General features: G+C 41.4%; 2 protein-coding genes across 5 annotated transcripts in view; one reads left to right on the top strand and one right to left on the bottom strand.

Annotated features, from left to right (window-relative positions):
* Sec23b (SEC23 homolog B, COPII coat complex component) overlaps positions 1 to 4246 on the bottom strand; it is a 37199-nt gene extending 32953 nt beyond the window's left edge. The window contains exons 1-2 of one of the 4 annotated variants that reach the window (XM_031372116.1): positions 3833 to 4246; positions 596 to 830 (exon numbers count right to left, since the gene is read on the bottom strand). In XM_031372116.1, the coding sequence (XP_031227976.1) occupies positions 596 to 816 (221 nt within the window). In that variant the 5' untranslated portion in view covers positions 817 to 830; positions 3833 to 4246. Of the gene's footprint in view, positions 1 to 595; positions 831 to 3761 lie in introns of all 4 variants that reach the window. The other 3 variants (XM_031372118.1, XM_031372117.1, XM_031372115.1) reach the window with 3 other exon arrangements.
* A 6131-nt stretch (positions 4247 to 10377) lies between these two features.
* On the top strand, positions 10378 to 19875 carry Rbbp9 (RB binding protein 9, serine hydrolase). The gene is made up of 5 exons (XM_031372119.1): positions 10378 to 10635; positions 11953 to 11995; positions 13058 to 13163; positions 17624 to 17709; positions 18075 to 19875. The coding sequence occupies exons 1-5, from the start codon at positions 10537 to 10539 to the stop codon at positions 18299 to 18301; spliced, it is 561 nt and encodes a 186-aa protein (XP_031227979.1). The 5' UTR covers positions 10378 to 10536; the 3' UTR covers positions 18302 to 19875.
* The last annotated feature ends 1834 nt before the right edge of the window (positions 19876 to 21709 follow it).

The following is a 21709-nucleotide window of genomic DNA, read 5'->3' as shown; positions in this document are numbered from 1 at the left end:
AAAAAAAAAAAAAAAAAAAAAAAAAAAAAAAAAATCCCATTTTGTCCAGGGCATCTACCAAGGAGGTTTCATCCTCGAAGAATCTCACTATCTACTTCTCATCTCAAACTGGAAACTCTCCTATAGAAAGCAAGTGACTTTCACCAGGGAGAGATGATATGGAGGTGGAGGGAGTGGTGCATGCCTTTAATCCCAGCATGAAGGATACAGAGGTAGGCAGAACTCTGTGAGTTCAAGGCCAGCCTGGTCTATAGAGTGAGTTTCAGAACAGCCAGGGCTACACAGAGAAAGCCTGTCTCAAAAAACAAAAAACAAAACAAAAGACAAAAAAGGGAAAAAAAGCCAGGCAGTGGTAGTGCACGCCTTTAATTCCAGCACTTGGGAGGCAGAGGCAGGTGGATTTCTGAGTTCGAGGCCAGCTGGTCTACAGAGTGAGTTCCAGGACAGCCAGGGCTATACAGAGAAACCCTGTCTCGAAAAACCAAAACAAAAAAACAAAACAAAAAAAAAAACACCAAGTGATTTCATAAGACTTGCATAAAGACAACAATTTACTATATTCATCATTTTTACCAGGTTTTAAAAGAATTCATACCAAAGTGGATTGAGAATAGCTTTGCAGGTGGGCCTACTGCAAAGCACAGGTTCATATTGTACAGGAGGTAAGTCCGGGCGTTCTTTTAAAGGAGTGAGAAGACAAGCCAAGGGAACAACCATTCTTGTGGCTTCAAGGCGGCTAGAAGGCCACACGTTCCAACTGAAACGCACACCATCTCGTTCTTCATTCTGCTGAATGAATTCCAGATATGTGGCCATGGTCTAAAAGGAAACTGAAGATAAAGTTTTAATTATACACAAAATTCTCAGCTTATCTTCAAATAAAAAAATGGCTCCAAGCCAGGGGCAGTGGTTCACATCAGAAATCCCAGAACTCAGTTCCAAACAAAGAGATGATCTTATAACATGGCATTTCACAAATACCCACCAGTCTAGAAAAGCCCATCACTGCAAGATAAAGATAACTACCTTCTCTTGAACCCCCAAAGTTGATTATTCTTCCTTTCTGCCTTAGTTTTCTACTACTATGATAAAGACCATGACTAAAAGCAATGTGAAAAGGAAATGGTTTATTTCAACTTACACCACCCCACCCTCAAGGTGTCCAAGTGCTTTCTGTATAGTGTCCATCATCTTCCAGGAAAGTCAGAGCAGGAACTAATACAGGAGCCACGGAAGTACACTGTGTACTCATCCCTCAAGACATGCTTAGCCTGCTTTCTTTCTTTTTTTTTAAGATTTATTTTATTATTTATTATATCTAAGTACACTGTAGCTACCTTCAGACACACCAGAAGAGGGTGTTATGGGTGGTTGTGAGCCACCATGTGGTTGCTAGAATTTGAACTCAGGACCTTTGGAAGAGCAGTCAGTGATTTTAACCTCAGCCTGCTTTCTCATACAATTCAGGAACACCTGCCTAGGGGTAGCACTACCCATAGTGGGCTGGACCCTCATACATCAATCATCAATCAAGAAAATGCCCTCAGGACTATCTGATAGGGACATTTATTCAACTGAGGTTCCCTCTTCTCAAATGACCCTGGCTTGTGTCAAATTGGCAAAAAAATAATCAGGCTAATTTCTCAAACCATCTCTGTAGTACTTGAAAAGAAGTAATCAAAAAGGTTAGAGGTTGAACTACTTGGACATTTGTTAACTGTGTGTAGTTAGATATTACTCGTAATTATTTATTTGTGATGCTAAAGGGTCAAATCCAGGATCATGTGCATGCTAACAAGCACTCAAACACTGAGCTAAACTTCTCAGACAAGCCTGTTTTAACCATGTGTCCAAAAGTAAGTCTCAAATTCTGTTTCATGATCCAACAATTTTCCTGATTCCCTTCCTTTCTTATTCAAAGTAAATACTGTATGAAATGTCACATTCCAAGTAACCTCGATTTTTGTGTGTCCGTCATCATGTTATGTCCCCCACCACCCCCACCACTTTGCTAACTGTGGAGAAAAGAACTGTATGCTGATCTGAGAATCCGGTTATTAACAGGAAGAAGCTTGACACTAAAGCATTTCGAATGGGCTTACCAAAACTATGAAAGGAAGTTTGCTTTTGTATTGAGTCTCACCAAGTTCTCCTTCCTTACCATGTTTGCTTATGCTCATCCTTGAAAGACTCTTTGACTCTTTCACAATTAGTCTTTCAGACTAAGGTTTCAGACTCAGATAACCGATTTAATTGGTTATGCAAATGCATCCTATGTGGGATCTAAAATACACTGACACATGAGTGACTGAATGTCAACTGAATGAGCCAATCAGGAAAGCAAAAAGAAATAGCAAGATGGCACAAGGGGTAAAGTGCTTGCCACGTAAGTCTGACAACCTGAGCAAGATCCTCAGAGCCCACAAAAAGATGGAAGGAAAGACAAAAGTTGCCTCTGGGTGGCCTGACAGGTGCGCACACACAAAGCACATGTTCAAGCAAGTAAACTTTTAAAAAAAGGAAAGCAAGAAAACTGAACCTGAAGAAGAAGAAGAAGAAGAAGAAGAAGAAGAAGAAGAAGAAGAAGAAGAAGAAGAAGAAGAAGAAGAAAGGAGAAGGAGAAGGAGAAGGAGGAGAAGAAGAAGAAAAACTAGACCTATGAAATGAGAATGGAAGCATATTCTTACAATTTCTATATTTGGGAGGCTGAGGCAGAAGAATCAAGAGAGTTCAAACCCTCCTGGGTTACAAAGGGATAGATATGGAGATAGAGATATAGATATAGTTATAGCTATAGATATAGTTATAAATATAGATGTAGATATAGATATGGATATCCTGCAAATAATTTGGATGAGAGCAATTTTACATACCCCGAAAAGCAAATTATTCTGCCATACAGAGTCTATACAACAAAGTCCCAAATGCCTGTTCCAACTGAAACTCTAACACATCTACTTGTCAGTTCTGGCAAACACAGGAGGATGAAACACTGACTACACAGAAAGCACTTAGGCACCTGGATTGGGGGGGGTCGTAAATAAGTCACAGCACACTCTAACATCACTATTTCCAGCAGTTACTAAAGCAAACTTCCCATTAAATAATGGTGACCCCTCTATAAAGTTTTTTACTTAAATGTACAAGTCCTGGAGTATCGATACATTAACACCTGCTCCCTAGTTCCCACTGCCTCCTTTCCTCGACCTTCTAAACCTTACCTTCTTAATCCTGGACACGTCTAAAGTTCAATATATTTTTATTAAATTCTATGTGCTTAGAAAAATGTACATTTTCCACTGCTCCTATCAAATTCTCAACGAGTAAGGGTATCTGAAGAGGTGGATAGCCGAATGGATGAATGAATGAGTGAATGAAGAGAGAATGAATGACTGAGTGAGTGAGTGAGTGAGTGGATAAAAGAAATGCCTAGAAAGGTATCCAATAAAATATCTTAGCCACTCTAATTTCTCCAGGACAAAACTTTCCAGGACTTAGTAACCATCTGTAGACACAGTTAAATATCTAATCCTGTACTGAAGAACTGGTTTCTGGTTTCACTTATCACAAAGCAAAACTCGAGGTTTTCATGGAGATTCACTCATGAGGATTCCGGATGTTCAAGCCACCACCAACACCCCAATTCCGAGGGCTAAAGAGCCAGAAACCGTCCGTCTGCTATCAGGCGTGGCGCGGACGAGTCACTTGAGCCGGCTTCTGGGTCATCAACTCCCTCTGATTCCTCCCATAAGCAAGCCCACCTCGCCCCGGCATCTTTGGCTACGGCCGTCCTCCTAAGCGCCCATTCACCACAGCAGAGCCAACCGCTCACCTGTCCCGAGCCGCTCACCTGTCCCGAGCCGCTCACCTGTCCCGAGCCGCGCACCTGAACCGAGAGCCTTCCGCGCCCCACGGACACCAGAGCTCAGCTCCGGCTTCCACCGCCAAGTCCACCTCAGCTCACAGTCGATTGGTCACTGCTCCAAAACGTCATTTTTCGGCGCCAGGCTGTAGCCAATCAGAGAGCTCTACTCTGGCTGACCCGAGAAAGTGAAACCGTCAGAAAAGCTGCGCCTCCATCTTTGAATAGGGCAAGGCGGTAGTTTCTCATCCTACAAACTTTAGAATGTAGAGTTCCTTACGAGACATGCTTTCTCGAATATATCCTTAAATTTTTCTCCTGCACAGAACCTCCGCGCCTGCGAAACCGTCATCCAAATGCATCCAGCACTCCTCGGGGTACCGCCCTGACACAACACGACGTCTGTTTGCCTCAGAGGGAAGTCCCTCTCATCACCTAGCTACCGGGAAGCGAGAAGAGTGACGCGTAGCCCCCGAGGAACCCGAAGTTGTCCGGAAGAGGCCCTCAGCCTGCGGGAAGGGGCTAGGAGGTGACCGAGAGTCTGGGCCGCTAGTTGGTGTTCTTTTTGAGCTCAGCAGATGCAGTTACTCTCTTGCCGTTACAAAACGTCCCCTTCTCATCGCTGCTATGTTTTGTGTGCTCAATAAAAACTGTTTCTGGTGAACATCCTCCTGCCGTTCCCCAGCAAGGAAGTGAGTAACTGAGAATGGTTTTATTCAGGCACTCAAGGAAACTAACAGAGTCCGTTTTGATGGGTAACAACTTTCTGTGACCGCCGCAGTCATTTTACACTTTCCTACAAGTGGCAAAAATGAATAAACAAATCAGCAAATTCAGCCTGTGTGTAGTGCCTGCAGTGGCCAGAAGAAGGCACGGGATCCTATAGAACTAGAGTTACCGTCTATTGTGTACCCTCTGACATGCTTGCTGGGAACTGAATTCCAGCAGTATACACACATAACCACTCAACCAACTCTTCATCCCCCAAACTAAAATCTTACGGTTATGCTAAGACATGTTATTCAAAGAGTATCCATTAAATAACCTAATTTACTATTAATGCAAACTTTTCTTTAAAACAGAGCCTAACTATGTAGGTTTGGCCTGGAACTCACAGAGCTGCTTTCCTTTGTCTTTCTATGCCTCCTGAAGTTAAAAGACAGGCCATCACACCCAGCTAAATCAAACTTTTTGACGTCTATAAATAATAGGACCTAAGTTTAAATAGATGTTACTATGAAATATTACTGTTTGCATTAAAATCTTGAAAATAAATTTACAGTTTTTTCATAATCTTAAACATAACATAATGTTAATGATGGCATATTTAAAACCTTAAATATGTTTGGGAAATGCAGTTATCTCTTACTAAGGAAAAAAATGTCCAAGTAAAATAAAATATACATGTTCGTTATATTTAACTGAGAAAAAGAAGTAGCATTTTAAATAACAAACACTAATGTGATTTTTATTTGTCAAAGATTTCCCTTTCAATTTTTGGACCTGGATTATTTTTACACTAGTAATTCTGTAGAGAGGACATATTTTTAAATTGCATTTTTAAAATATGAAAGGTTGAGTGTCCTTACTTGAGGGATTTTTGGAAGTATTTTATTTACATAAGAGAATACTTGCAGGGCAATAGTGGTGCATGCCTTTAATCAAAGCACTTGAGAGGCAGAGTCAAGGAGATGTCTGTGAGTTCAAGGCCAGCCTGGTCTACAGAGTTAGTTCTAGGACAGCCAGGGCTACACAGAGAAACTTTGTTCACGAAAAACAAAACAAAAACAAACAAACAAACAAACTTATTTCTGTAACACAGATCTTTTAATTGGAGAAATATGACGATTTAACTTATTGTGACTCAACAGGGTGGCAAGATATCTCACAGAAACGATGTAAGTCTTTTTGTTTTCATTCTAGCCAGGCAGTCTTTTATGACATATAAAGAACATAGAGCTTTAGTTCTGCAGTCTCAGCCCCAGGTCAAAAAGAACTTCAGAAAGGTTAAAGTTTGGTGCACTAGAGAAGCCGGCACTGTTCCTCCCCGTTGGTGTGGCAGTCTTACAGAACAACAGAGACCGTCAGAGAGCACTACAAACTACATTCGCCGCCACCTGTTGCCTAGGAGAGTATCTGTAAACTTTAGTTCCCTTAAAGAGATTACCAAATGGCTGGTAAAACCAAATTTCTGTTTGTTGTTATGTTCAGTGGGAGGTGAGTAAACTAGCCAGCCGGCCATGAGTAAACCAGAAAGAAGAACTGAAAATCATTAGAAAGAAAGCTAGAGGAGCAGTGCCTTCTACGTAGCGTTCACCTTCTAGGACCCAAGGGAACGGAAACAATTCAGCTTCAACAGCCTGTAATGTGCTCTTCAGTAAATCCAGGTTGTATCTGGAATCTTAGTGAAAATGCTAAATATAGAGCATGGCTAGATAGCTCAGCAGATAACGATGCTTGCCTATAGGTACTTGGACGTGACAACCATTCCTGGAACCCACGTAATTATTGAAGAAGACAACCACTTCCAAAAAGTTGTCCTCTGATCCCAACACTCATGCCATGGCACATGCACCCTCCACACTAATAATAATAATAATAATAATAATAATAATAATAATAAACACTAATAATAATAGTAACAACAATAATAATATAGATACAATAAAGTTTTTTAAAGAAATAATATTATACAAACAAGATATTCCAAATAATTTACTTAACTCACCTATTAATGAGGAAACCAATAGAGATGTTCAAATTGGTTTTAAGAAAATCTCATTTATAAAAACTTATATTCTCTACCACACAGTATTATGTGCATTGCTATGGGCATCAGTTTTGTGTGTGTGTGTATACCTATTAACTTTCTAAAGTTAATCTCTGTCTCTACCAACTTATGTAGTAATGCAGTCAAGGTATAAAAGTATACATCCTCAGATGACATCAGCACATCTCATCAATTGCCCATTAGCCCATGAAATACAATTTCTTTTGTCTATTCCAAAACATTTTACAACACTACCAGCATATTGTAATGGCTAATATTTATTCTCTACCTAACTGGATTTTTTTTTAAAGATTTATTTATTTATTATATGAAAGTACACTGTAGCTGTCTTCAGACACACCAAAGGACATCAGATCTCATTACAGATGGTTGTGAGCCACCATGTGGTTACTGGGATTTGAACTCAGGACCTTCAGAAGAGCAGTCATCTCTCCAGCCCCCTACTTACCTGGATTTTAGAACCACCTAGGAAACACAACACTGGATGTATCTGAGAGAGCATTTCCAGACAGGATTAACTGAAGAAGGAAGACCCTCCCTAAAATGGCTGGCACCATCTCCTATGGTGAGGGCCCAGACAGAATAAAGTGGGGAAATGACTTGACCAGATGAGTATTGGCTTGCCCATTCTCTGTGGTTGACCCTATGGACTAAGCCATCTGGCCTCCATTTCTTTCCCAGCATAATAGACTCTGAACTGTGAGCCCTTATACCTTCCTACTACAATAGACTGTGTTTCTCTAAACGGAGAGCTAAAATACATCCTTCCTCCCCTAAGTTGCTTTTTGTCAGATGTTTCATCACAGGAACAACAAAAGTCTAGACAGAACAATACTGTACTGACTAGTTGGTTCGGTGAAGCACATGATCAGTGTAGTGCCTGGGCCTTTCTGAACTGTGTTTATAGAATAATATTAAAGAATTTGAGCCGGGCGATGGTGGCGCATGCCTTTAATCCCAGCACTTGGGAGGCAGAGGCAGGTGGATTTCTGAGTTCGAGGCCAGCCTGGTCTACAGAGTGAGTTCCAGGTCAGCCAGGGCTACACAGAGAAACCCTATCTCGAAAAACTAAAAAGAAAAAGAAAAAAAAAAAGAAGTTGAAGCTGTAGACTGGAGATTTAGAGAGCTGTAAGCAGAGATTAATGGATCACCCCATGAGATTTTGGAAGAGTGGAATGCCAATAGAAACATGAACAGCAAAAGGTGTGCTTATGACGTTTCAGATAGGAACAAAGACTGCTGAGAAATGGGCAAGGGATCATTGATGTGATGGTCTGGCAAAGATTATAGCTGTGTTTTCACGGGGTCCTGAAAACTCAACCAAATTCAGTAGGGACCATCTGTCTGTCCACAACACCACATGAACAATTAGCACCAAGTAACAATAATTAACAATTATTTTTAGATATATTCTCTAATAAAATTCAGAACTCTGAAAAAAAAATTATGCTGCCACTCAGATGCAGGCAGACCCTAGTGAGCCATGGATGTCATGGCTTCTGCATGCCTTTGATGCTGAAACTAGGAACACATATTCCTTGGCCAGATGTGGATGAAGAAGTTTCAAAAGAGTATGTATGACATTACATCCAGGCTGAGGCATGGTTATTGTTCATCACATTTATTGTGGCTTGTGATAGATATTTAGCAGGAGGATGTAAAAATGCTGTATAGTATGAACAAGAGCATGAACATGTTAAAAGATGCAGATGAGGCAGAGCGGGAGAAAGCAGCTATAATTAAAAAGAGATTGGCACCATTAAGGGAAACATTTACACTGGGGCAATAAGGAATGTGCCCTAAGGCTCAGACACCACCCATTAAAGGTTCCGGCTTCTAAAAGCACTAATGTGTACAAAAGGAGAAATCCTGAGAATGCCTCCATCCCTCTCAAGGGTTTCCTGCTGGAACATGGCCAAAGAAAATGCTTTCCCAGTTTTAGCCAAAGGCCTGCAGAAACCATGGCTCACCAAGGTCTGCCTGCATCCGAGTGACAGCAGAACTTGGTATTAATTGTTCACATGGTGTTGTCCTTGCAAGCATGCCAAATGTGAGTAAGAGGGATTTGCTAGGAACATTGGCATATTAGGTAAGTTGATGTCTGTGCATTCAAAACCAGCCTGGTCTATAAAATGAGTTCCAGCCCTGCCTACCTAATGAGACTCTATCTATAAATAAATAAATAAAATAAATAAATAAATAAATAAATAAATAAATAAATGGGAGCACATGGAGGCTTGCTCTCGGGTTCTAGAAAGCTGCTACCACTAACAAAATATGGTGCGGTTACATTTTCTGCCAAGAATCCCTGAAAGGTTGTTGCATGAGTCTGTGAAAGTGGAGCTTCACTTGCAACAGATAGCACAGGGCAGTGGAGACACAGCTCATGTCCCGCATTCAGGGAATGGGAAGCAAAGAGATCCCTGAAGTCTGCTGGCTAGCTACTATTGCTAACTCCATGAGCTCCAAATTCACAGATCTTGTCGCAAAACCCAGATGTAATGTGGAAATGAAGGAAAGAAGACAACCAACATTGACTTCTGGCCTACACACACACACACACACACACACACACACACACACACACCACATACAATTAAAAATATAGAATGTAGCTATTTGTTCTTGAGTTGTCTTGGGAAGACTTGAGCATAATTGCTATACCCAAGGCTCATCTTATCCTTGGCAAAATGCAGTTTTCATGCCCACCTCAATAAAACCCTCAAGGAACAGACTCATGACAACTGATCCTGTGTTCTTTTCCTGGTTTGCTTGCCTGGCTCTTTGGAAAGTGTCTTTCCCTTCCCTCCTACTCTGGCTTCATTAACTAGCCACGACCTAGAACCACCTAGAGCTGCTGTACACAACTGAAGCTCCACTCTCAGACCCATTAAGGATCTTAATGAGAAATCATAGATCAGCTTACCTGCAGGCAAGACTGTGGGAGATTGTCTTAATTGAGTTAACTCAGGCAGAAAGACTCACCCTGAACTTGGACAGTCCCATCTTACAGGCAAGCCCTGAACTGCTGTATAGTGAAGGAAACCAGCCGCAATCATATTGGACAACCTGAGTTCAAAGCCAGGGACCCACATGATGGAATGAGAGAAAGGATTCCTTCAAGTTATCTTCTAGCCTTTGCATATACACTCATCTATGCTCAAAGATACACACATCACATGTGCACACATATAATTTAAAACAATAATGGAGCTGGAGGGATGGCTCAGCCATTAAGCAGAGGTGCTGTTCTTTCAGAAGACTGGAGTTCAATTCCCAGCATTCACATTTGGCCCAACACCTGTAACTCCAGTTCCAGGAAACCCAACACCCTACTCTGGACTCCTCAGGCACCCTGCCTCCTCCCCACCCCCCAACCCCTGCATATGTTGTGCACATACACATAAACAATTCTTGCTGAATATGGTGACACTCTTTTAACGCCAGCACTCAGGAGACAGAGGCAGGCAGATCTTTGTGAGTTCTAGGTCAATCTGGTTACATAGACAGCTACAAGCCAGTAAGGACTACATAATGAAACTGTCTTAAACAAATTAAAGTTCATTTGAAAAAATAAACCTTCCTTAAAGAACTATTGGTACAATTAATAAAAAGATATTCTGAGCACGCTGTTGCCAGTCCTTCATTAGGGATGTGGAGTATGAGAACGCTGGAAAAGGGTAAATAGAGGTGATTAATATTTGATGGTAATTCACAGGGTTTGCGTTTGGCTGCCCTTTGCTCTCACCAGAGAAAGCAGAGACCTGCAGGTATCCGAGAACTACAATTCCCAGAAGGCCGCAGCGCGGGCTTTGGGCCGGATGTACTCTTGGTCTGAGACCTGCTGGTACAAGCTGGGCAAGGGTCTCCCACATCTACGTTCATGGCGTCCCCTAACAAGGCAGTGATTGTTCCCGGGAACGGAGGCGGGGATGTGGCCACCCACGGCTGGTACGGCTGGGTGAGAAAGGGGCTGGAGCAGGTAAGGAATGCTAGCCCTTGCTCTTCGGTCAGCTTGATTCAGAGTGAAAGGAGAAAGAACGAAGGGCGGGGCTCGAGCCTGTGCCCACCCTCCCGCAGATGTGGTCAGTATCCTACCCAGCGAAGCAGCTTAAAAAGCTGAGGGCTCAGTTTTTGAGACTCAAAGGAAAAGCTGTTGTACACCTGGAGAGAATGCCCCCTCCCCACCCCCATCTGCTGCCAGTTCAGATTCCAGACTTCCCAGATATTTTATGTTTATATTCATTACTTCATTTTTTAAATTCACCCATGTGATATTTAATATATGCAAAGTATTGTATAACGTACAAACTAAGATAATTTTTTTCCTGTGTTGTCTAAACCCAAGGTGTCTTTGATTGTGTGTCCTGTACAGTTGAGCTACACTCCCAGGACAAATTAAACTCTAGAACATTGCCAGCATTTTCTGAATAACCCGTCTGTCCTGTCCCATCCATATGAAATTCTGAAGTTTATTTTGCTTCTCTTTAAATTATTGTGTGCAGGTGGGGGTGGTGCATCTGGAGGTCAGAATTTTTTGGAATCAGTTCTTTCTAGTTTACATGGGTCCTGGGACTCGAACTCAAGTGACTGGGCTTGCACCACAACTGCTTTTGCCAGCTGGGCTGCTTTTCTGGCCTTTTGGCTCTACACCTTTTAAAACTTAAAAGTATCTTTACAACCATGTGTATAATCTTTAAACAACATAATGTTTAATTTGGCTTCTTTGTGAAGTTTATAGAAACATCATTGCACCCTAAGTCGTCCTGTGCTTTACTTTTAATTAAAAAAATATTAAAAAAAAAAAAATCTCTTCCATAGCCCGGCAGTTAGTTTCTTGTGTTGACCTCTAGAATAGAACTTCAGAAGAAAATAAGGGTCTGCTTGGAATAAACTTCAGGGTGTGGCTGAAAGCTATGGGCAAAGCTACCAACTCACAGGTCAAGCTGGAAATGGCCAGTAGGACAGGATGCCCAACTTTCTCAGTGGTGTCTGTTCTTTTTGACTGTCTTTCTGTGGCACAGTGTTCGGTTCAGGTCATTCTGTTTCTAGCACATTCACTTGGGTCTTCTCTAAAGATGGATGACTCAGAGATAAGCACAGATTGCAAGTGCAGAAACCAGTCTCCGATGAGTTCTACAAAACTGGATAGAGAACTATATGTGACTGTATATTCATGTGAAGCCCTGTAACACTATTTAATCTATTTCACATCATAATATTATCAAACATTTACTGAACTAAGCGAGGTCATTTTAAGCTCTGTATTATAGCTTTTTCTTCCTCTCTTACCTCACAGATTCCTGGGTTCCAGTGTTTGGCTAAAAACATGCCTGACCCAAGTAAGTTTAAAATTTGTTTTTGAAAAGCCTCATCTGTTAGATTTTAAGCTCACTATTTGCAGGGCAGGGCTTGGAAGCAGGAATATCATAGAAAAAGGACAAAAATAAATACACACTAAGAACAAATAAAGCAAGGAGCTCGAGGTGGTGTGTCTAAGCCAGTATACACACACACACACACACACACACACACACAGAAGGGGCGGGGGGGAGAGGAGATTTCAGTAACAAGAAAAGCATCCAGGGAAATAGTAAAACTTAACTTTTAACTTTGTAAGCTAGCAACTGTATTTTCCATGTTTAAATGTCCATAGATATCTTCAGGCAAGGTTTAGATGTTCTATTTGAAACAGATAATAAAGCTTTTTATAGTAGCTAGTTGAATTTCTCTGTATTTAAAATTATAAGATTGCCCTTTTTGGGGAGCGGAGTCTGTCTATGACTTGGTTCAGGAAAGAAGTACTAGAAATCATATATGGGTTTTGCAATGTTGTCGTGTGGTTTTTGTGCATTTTGTTTTTCTCAGTGCTGGGACTGAACCCACGATCTCACACCTCGTAGACCAGTGCACTGCCCCTGAGCTATACCTCCAGCTGGAGTGTTTGTTTGCCAAGTTTAAATTTTCACACTAAAATATCAGAGTTGAGGTCAGTTAATCCTGACACTTGCAAGCTCAAGGCAAGAGGATTCTTGATGTGGGCTACACAGCAAATTCCAGAGTAGCTTATGCTACACAGTGAGGAGGCTCCATCTTACAAAAGGAAAATGGGCCCGAGAGTAGCTTATGCTACACAGTGAGGAGGCTCCATCTCACAAAAGAAAAATGGGCCCGAGAGTAGCTTATGCTACACAGTGAGGAGGCTCCATCTCACAAAAGAAAAATGGGCCCAAGGAAGACTTCACTTCAGCTGTAATTTTTTTTTTTTTTAAAGAACATGGTCCGTGTACAAGGGAGGAGCAGAGAGCAAAACTCTACTTAACCACTGTTTATACTTAGAGAGGTGGGACAGCGTCAGACTTACAGGCTGCCCCAGGTACCTGACTGTTTTACCCCGACCACAGTTACAGCTCGAGAGAGCATCTGGCTGCCCTTCATGGAGTCAGAGCTGCACTGTGACGAGCAGACCATCATCATAGGCCACAGTTCCGGGGCCATCGCAGCCATGAGGTAAGATCCGCCATCGCAGCCAGGAAGTAAGATCCTGTTGAACTGCTGCCCGGTGTGCGTTGGAGGCTTGCTTGCCTGGGACATACTTGTGTTTCTTAAGTTTCCATTGCTGAGGAAGCAAACAGTCCTGACCTCAAAAGTGGTAACATAATCTGCCCTAATTTCTCCCTTGTTTGTTGAGGGATTGAAAGGAACTGGTTGCTTTTTACCAGGTGCAGTGATCCTTTCAAAGCTTCGGTGGCCTCTAAGAAGCTTCCGGTTTCTCAGCTCCGATGTCTCCCCTCACCTCTTCTCTCCTCCTAACCAGGCAAAGTGATGTCATTGTAGTTCCTGGAATATTCCAAGTACACACACCTGCCTTATCCTGCTCAGCCTTCTAGTAGGGACATCGTCTTACAAGCTGCCTGGCTTTCTCTTACTGTCCCTCTGCTTGAATGTCCCTGTTTGGAGGAGACCTATAATCTGTGCATATAAAAAGAGCAGCCTTGCCCTACTGGCTCCGAGCTCCTTTATATTTTATTACCTACAGGGGTTTTTGTGGATTTTGTTTGTTTACCTACAGTGTTTTATCATCCGACACACATTGGTCTCTTCTCTGTCACTATTAATAGAGTAGAAGCTCCACGAAGGTGGCACTCTGCTCACTGACAGGGCATCCCAGTGCCTAGGAGAGAGCCCGACATGCTCCATATATACCTTTTGGAGAGTAGAGGTTGCTTTCCCTGCCTACCCACGACCCCCTAATCCTTGGGATTCACACGTATACCCATAAATAATGCTTTTATCAAAATCTCTTCTTCCTCATTAGCCTATTGAGTAAGGAATCAGCTGCCAGCTGTTTAAGGTTGAGCTTTTTCCATAGTTCCTACCCTGGTAACAAAGGCTATTCTAAGCAGTCACTCAAGATCCCATATGAATTGTTTGTCATGGACTCTTGCCAAATTGTATAACCTTTTAGCTACACCGTTCAAGGGAATGGGGATAATGTGTTTGAGTCCAGAGTCCAGATGCAGAAAATAGTGATAGCCAAAGGGGTGCTTACAAGCATGCAGGGGGAATGGTGCTGACCTCAAAAGAGGAAACCTGATCTATCCATTTCTTCCTTGTTTACCAGCTATTGGTAAAGCTGTAATATTTTTATGTAAGTCTTCTGAATTCATTAGGATTGTCAGCAACCTTCTAAGAATGGACTCCTAAAGTTAAGAGAGGCCAAAAAAAAAAAAAAAAAAAAATCCTGAACTATCAGTATAAGGGTATGAAGAAATAAGAAACTGATACAGTCAATAAGGGGTATGCTAACTGACATATTAATTATTAAGGGATATTGAGCCTTTTCAATAGAAGGTGTTAGTAACACCTTAACAAGCTGGGGCTGGCGAGATGGCTCAGCGGGTAAGAGCACTGACTGCTCTTCCAAAGGTCCTGAGTTCGGATCCCAGCAACCACATGGTGGCTCACAACCACCTGTAATGAGATCTGATGCCCTCTTCTGGTGTGTCTGAAGACAGCTACAGAAGCTGGAGCGAGCAGGGCTGGGGCTAGGGGGGTGGTCCTGAGTTCAATTCCCAGCAGCCACATGATGGCTCATGGCCATCTGTACAACTACAGTGTACTCATACACATAAAAATAAATAAATAAATTTTAAAAAAAAAGCAATCAAACTTAGTATTACTGATAGCTGACATACAAATATGAGTCCCTGAAGTGATGGCAAGGCTATCCTGGGGAAAATGTTTAATCTCAGTCTTACTGTGAAAAAACAAGTTCAGTTTAGGGAACTGACCTAAACTCTTTATGAGAAAACAGACAGCGCTAAATGTATTAGGTGTAATGACGTCACTAAGGTCATTCCTAGGAGACACACACTAAGATAAGTATAAAGTGTGGTGGCCTTAATGAAGCTGGGTACTTTTCCTGTCTTCTGTGGGTAAACAGCTGGGGAGAAAGGTGTCGGGGTCCAGACACAGGATCAGAGTTCTCATTTGGAAGCAGGGATATCTGGATGGTGTACAATAAACAGGCACAGACAAATTTTGGGGTACAAACTGGCAGGCAATTTTTCAAGGCTTAAAGTTGCACTCTCTCTGTTCTTTCTTGCTCACTGGCTGGGAGATTGAGGCTGCACGCATTCTGCATTCTCCTGCTCACTCTGCTTTTCTCAACTCCCACACTCCTACACACCTCTGTGCGTTCTTTCATTCACACACACTCTCTATACACTTTCCTCACACTTCACTCACTCCACACTCTCTCCACACACACCTCACATTCTCTCTTCACTCATTCTTTATATTCTCTCTCTTTCCCTCTCTCTCCCTCCCTCTCTTCTTCCCTCTCTTTCCCCCCCCTCTCTCTCTCACACACACACACACACTCTTCTCCTCATATTCCACCCACTTTCCACTCACCTCACACACACACCTCATGCATACCTCACTCACTCTCTACTCGCTCTCTCGTCTTTTTCTTGCCCCAGTCTTTCATTGATACTCCAAAAGCAGGTAGAAAAACTGACATTGTATAATCATCGCCAAATCAAATTCAAAAGAATAACCACATCTCACAAAGAATCAAGAATTACAATTGTTCCCCAAACTTTCAAGCTTCCCCTATTCCCAGACCTGTGGCCAAAATAATAATTGCAAACTTATCATTATTTAAACTTTAACCTTTGAGTTATTATACTTCAGAGCTCCAAGGGCAGCTACTTGCATTTTCCTGTGACGCTCTAGTGATAAATGACACGGGCAAAGCTGCCAGACAGTGGACAGAAAGAGTCAGGTTAACCCTTAACTCAGTAGTTCTTCTAGTTTTCTGCTTCTGCACATTGCACACAATGACTCTCCTACGAGTCCCAGTGTTTTGACTTTGTTTTACTAGTATATAATTTTATGTATTCTATATTTGCTTATCCAGGAACCACTCTCAAATGTTGTGCAAAATTTACTTCATAACTTCAATAGTTTTTCCCTTTCTTGGGGTCCTAATGTTGACTCTATTTCATTTTCTAATAATTTCTTTAAACTTTCTTTAGAAGTCAAACATTAATCTAGAACTACCATTGTGTAGTTATTACATTGTTTCCAAGATGAGAGCATAGAGCATGCACCTGGGCCATTAGGACTATGCTGTGCTTGCTGTGCCCCTATGCCTTAATTTTTAATTGTTCAAGAATCGTTACATCTGGGCTGGAGAGATGGCTCAGTGGGTAAGAGCACTGACTGCTCTTCTACAGGTCCTGAGTTCAATTCCCAGCAACCACATGGTGGCTCACAACCATTTATAAAGGGATCTGATGCCCTCTTCTGATGTGTCTGAGGACAGCAACAGTATACTCACATATATTAAATAAATAGATAAATCTTTGGAAAAAAATGTATAAAAAAGAATCACTACATCAAGGAACATCTAGTTTCACAGAACTCATCAGAGCAGAAGGAGAAATAGGAAAATCAGATATAATAGAATAATTGTGCACACCAAGGCCAACTGAAAAGCAGTCATGCACAAATGAATCTATACAGCCGTTGTCCAGGGTTAAGGTTAAGAGAAATGGGAACAACTGTTTTTTACAAAGAGCTGCAGTGGGCTACTGAGATGGTTCCAACCTGACCTGCTGCACGCAGTCCCTGTTGTGGTATGCTGTCCCAGCAGAAAAGTTTATCCTCAAGAATGCGATTCTAGCCGGGCGGTGGTGGCGCACGCCTTTAATCCCAGCACTTGGGAGGCAGAGGCAGGTGAATTTCTGAGTTGGAGGCCAGCCTGGTCTACAAAGTGAGTTCCAGGACAGCCAGGACTACACAGAGGAACCCTGTCTTGAAAACCAAAAACCAAAAACCAAAAAAAAAAAAAAAATGGGATTCTAGCCCTAAACGTTTCCTAGCACAAAAGCTTCTTCAAAGGCCTTCCTCAGCCTACTCTTGGCTGAGCCAGGGCATCTGCTGATAGTGAGCTGGTGCTCTAGGTGTCGGGTGTCGGGCGCTGCTCTAACCCCTGCCCTTAAGGGGCCAAAGATAGTTTGTCTGGGAGTGGAGCCAAACATACTACAACACAGATGAGAATGCATGTACAAGGGACAGTACAAGCATTTTCTACCCTTGTCCAGCTTTTCTTAAATTATGGTTCACAGATTGTGTGCATTAGTCAAATGGGTTAGAGGCTGCATGCCATAAAATGCAGGATCCTGGGCCTTCGTCTCATTTCTCTCAATCACATGCTGTAGGGCTGAGCCCAGAAATCTGAATCAGCCTGTTGACCACCCAGGTAATGCTAACACATGTGAAGGTGGATAAATTTACACATCAGAGACAGTGATTGTGAAATTCTCTTGATGTTTTTTCCTGTGTTAATCGCAGTAGCATACACTGACTACCTTTCTGTGAACTTACATCAGGTGGGTTACTGGTTTTTTCAGCTTTCATAACACCATGTATTATTGACACTATCTTTCTCTTTCCAGGTACGCAGAGACACATCAGGTTTATGCTCTCGTATTGGTGTCTGCATACACATCCGACTTGGGAGATGAGAATGAGCGTGCAAGTGGTAAGTCTTTAGGAAAGGCCCTAGAAAAGCCCCTCCCTAACCGCAGGACAGACTGTTCAAGATACAAAATAGTTATTCTCTCTCAGCCCTAAAAATATAAATAGCAAATGGGAGACTTTTAACTTACCTTTAGATGTGAGGTAGATCTCTTTTCCAACCCGAAGTCTAGAATAAATCCTAGGACCTGGTTTTGTTTTACCCTTTTACTTTGTCTTTGTTAAGTCATTTTGATATCAAGCCTTACAGAGACAAACACCAGAGAACTGCTCTGAACTCAGGTCTCTGGTCCTTTGCGTCTCTGTGATATTTTCAGATGTCAAGGCTGACGAGTCATATGCACACTGATAGGCTTTTCCCTCCTCCAGGGTACTTCAGCCGCCCCTGGCAGTGGGAGAAGATCAAAGCCAACTGCCCTCACATTGTACAGTTTGGCTCTACTGATGACCCCTTCCTTCCCTGGAAGGAACAACAAGAAGTGGCAGATAGGCTGGACGCCAAGCTGTACAAATTCACTGACCGTGGTCACTTTCAGAACACAGAGTTCCATGAACTGATTAGTGTGGTGAAGTCTATGCTGAAAGGACCAGAATAGTCAGGATGACTCCTGTTCTGTAACAAACAGGCCAGGATGGAGCAAAGTAATATTAACAACTATTCTCACCCAGTACTAGACAGGAAATGTCCAGTTAAGCTGCAAAAGCACCTTAACAACAAACCCATTTGAACACTCACACTAAGTTACTAGCACTTTCATTTCCTACAGAACTTAAATCTTCCTGAAAAGCTACTAACTATAGCAGTAGGTTTCCTGTTTGGTAAGGGACACAGAGTTTGTTTAGCTATCCTGTTGATGCAAAGAGAGCTAAGTCAGAAGAATCCAGAACTTGATAAGACATGGTGGTGCGTCCCTGTAATTACTTCAGAGAAAGCAGGGGATCGGGAGCGGAAGGCTCGCTTGATCCTGTCTCAAAAGAAAGAGCAAGAACACAACCTAGGTCTCCTGAGTCTCATTCCAAATGACAATAGGTTTAGAAGATGTGATCCACTTCTGAGACCCCAATACTTGCAAAGGTGAGGAAGGTGGAATCTTGAGTTTGAGGCTGGTCTAGGCCTAAAAAAGTAAAACCCTGTTTCAAAACAAAGCAAAAACAAAAAACAGATTTTCATTCAAATTATATGAGTGACAGTTTTTCCTTTTTGAAATAATTTTTTTTTTCTTACTGGGGAAAGAAAACATGAGTTAAGGTCCAGGATGTTGTCTTAGAACTCAAAACTCTAGCTGCTCTTTCAAGCTGGCTCAAAAGAGTAAACTCAAACTTGGATCTTCATCCTGGCATTCCTGACCCCACCACATCCCCAGGTCCTTCTAACGAGTAGAGAGAAACCAACGACTATGGATGCTGAGTAAGGAGCTGCAGGGGCGAATATCTGCATAGCCTGTCACCTATATGTCAACTGGACATGACTGGCAGAATTAGATCTTGGGAGAGTGCTGCAATATAGAAATGTGACAAGTACTCATGTCCTTTTTTTAACTGGGGGAATATATATGTATGTATATTCAATCTCTACATTAATTATAGTGGCTAGCAACAGCATTGTAATTCAAAAATTTGCAAATGCTACAAGACAAAGACCAAGTCATCCATTTGTGAGCTTGGTCATAAACATTTTTAGCTTCACTATGAAGTCCAAGAAAATGATACTAAGATGATACTAAAGGGTGGAAATCAAGGGGGCAGTCTGTACTGTGTTATTAAGTTTTAGGTAGCTTCAAAATAACTTTTCCGGGGCTGGAGAGGTGGCTCAGCAGTTAAGAGCACTGACTTTTTCAATTCCCAGAAACCACACAGTGGCTCTGTAATGGGATCCAGTGTCCTCTTCTAGTTAGTCTAAAGAGACAGTGTACTCACATACATAAAATAAGTAAATCTTTTTTTTCCACAATGCAAGTTTAATTCTATAGAGTTCAGCCTCTTGTAGAAAGCATTCAAGCAACACTACTGATTTTTCTTATATTCACTCAAAAATAAACAGCCCCTTTTTAATACTACTTTTTATATTGTATATATTCAATGTATAAAATGGTTTTATGATTACATTTTCACTTGTTTATAAAGTACTTTGACCATATGCAAAAAAATAAAATAAAATGTTTATTTCCTAGTGTCTTTTGACTGTTGTGGTGCCAAAGATTTCAAGTGCACTTACACTTGATGACACAACCCATGACTGATGCAGAAATGTGAATCTCCACACTTTTATTCTAGAAGGGGTGCAAAGCTGTTGTGTTAGCTTCAAATGATTTGGGGATTTCTAAAGTCAGGAACAGCATTAACTCTAACAGTAGGTATCTTTGGAAGATAGGAAGACAATCATACATAGAGGTTTATTATAAGTGTTCACATGGGAATGAATAATACCAGGAACAGAAACAGTTATATATCAAATGAATATATTTTTATCCTACAGTAGAAAACAAATCGCAAACATCTATATGTTAATTTTTTAAGAATTTAAAAAAGCAGAGTAAATAATTACTAATCTCAAATTCAAGTAAACTCAAATTGGATTATGGGTTTGGCCACACAACACACACACATAAATGAAAACATTTATTTTTTTGAAATTTTTCCTAACTTTAAAAATCTTAATTATAAACTAACACATTTCAGTGTGAGATTCAGTAATTCCCAGGGGGAGAGTATGCAAGAGAGCTCTCTGTTGAGCTGTGCTAATATAAACAGTATGCACAGGCAACTAAAGAAAAACCTTAGTTCTTAATCATTTGTGTCAAGTGCTGGCCAGCCATGTGGCTGAAGGGTTACTGGACTAAACACCAAATACAGACTATTTCCATCATGATAGAAAATGCTATTGGTCCAGATGTTGTGGTGCATACCTACAAACCCAGCAGGAGCAACAGAGAGGCAGGACTGAGTTCAGGATGCCAGCTTACTGGACCACACTGCTATAGGGCACATATTTTATATTCATCTCTTACCTACTATATAGTAAATCTGAAACTACTTTTTCCTCTTAACTGTTGGGCTGATGGTTGGGCCAGAGGCCTCATTGTACCAGGAGTATTCTATCACTGTGTCCATCACAGAACTGAATTGTCTAATTTGCATAATTGATCACCACCAAAACCCTTACATAAAACTTATTGCCAAATTCAAAGTTTAATGTGAGAAGCCACATTCATTAAAAACTACTAAATCATCTCATGTCTCCTTTTTTTTATGGATCACTTTTAAACAGGGCCCTCAACAAATTAGTTAGTATGTGGGCTCAGGTGACAAAATGCCTAATACTGAGTGGGAAAGTAGGTAGAATCTGGGCTTCATCTGCAATTGGATTTTGTGACATTATGATTTTAGAGGCCCACAATTTCTCTTGATAGCTTATTCCCATAGAATTCACTTTATTTACAGAACAGTTGCTACAGTTTTAAATTTATCTATCCCTCTCAGTTAATACTCAGAGTAAAAAATACATTACAAGGCAAAAATATTCAGAATAGAAAATAATGCTGAGGAAAAATATTTAAGCCATCTCTTTATTCTGGTGAGGCAAGGAACATTTCTAGACACTGAGTGCTGACTTTAAAACTCATTATCGAATTACCAAGACAGTGCAAAGGCAGGCACAGCTGCTAAATGCGTGCCTGCAATCCTACCACTTGGGAAGCTAAAGCAGAATAAATGTGAGTTCAGTGCCAGCCTAGGCCATAAAGTGAATTCAATGCCAGTGTGGAGTGATGTCCTTATCTCCAACAAGACAGAATGCAGAGCATATTTCAAGAACAACTTCTCTCTTTTATTGTTATTTGGTTTCTCAAGATAGGGTTTCTTTATGTAGCTCTGGCTGTCCTAGAACTAGCTGTGTAGACCAGGCTGGCCTCAGATATCTGCCTGCACCTGCCTTCTGGGTACTGGGATTAAAGGCCTTCTCCACTTTACTCAGCTTACTTCTTCTTCTTTTTTTTTTTTTTTTT

Source organism: Mastomys coucha, unplaced genomic scaffold (genome assembly GCF_008632895.1).
Source record: "Mastomys coucha isolate ucsf_1 unplaced genomic scaffold, UCSF_Mcou_1 pScaffold15, whole genome shotgun sequence".
Taxonomy (NCBI): Eukaryota; Metazoa; Chordata; class Mammalia; order Rodentia; family Muridae; genus Mastomys; species Mastomys coucha.
Note: the sequence above shows the minus strand (reverse complement) of the source record. Positions and strands in the feature narration are given on the sequence as shown.

Coding starts and splice junctions, on each gene's coding strand:
- Rbbp9 (XM_031372119.1), top strand. CDS start 10,537: ATGGCGTCCCCTAACAAGGCAGTGATTGTTCCCGGGAACGGAGGCGGG. Junction 11,996..13,057: donor TAAAAACATGCCTGACCCAA/GTAAGTTTAAAA, acceptor CCCCGACCACAG/TTACAGCTCGAGAGAGCATC. Junction 13,164..17,623: donor GGGGCCATCGCAGCCATGAG/GTAAGATCCGCC, acceptor TTCTCTTTCCAG/GTACGCAGAGACACATCAGG.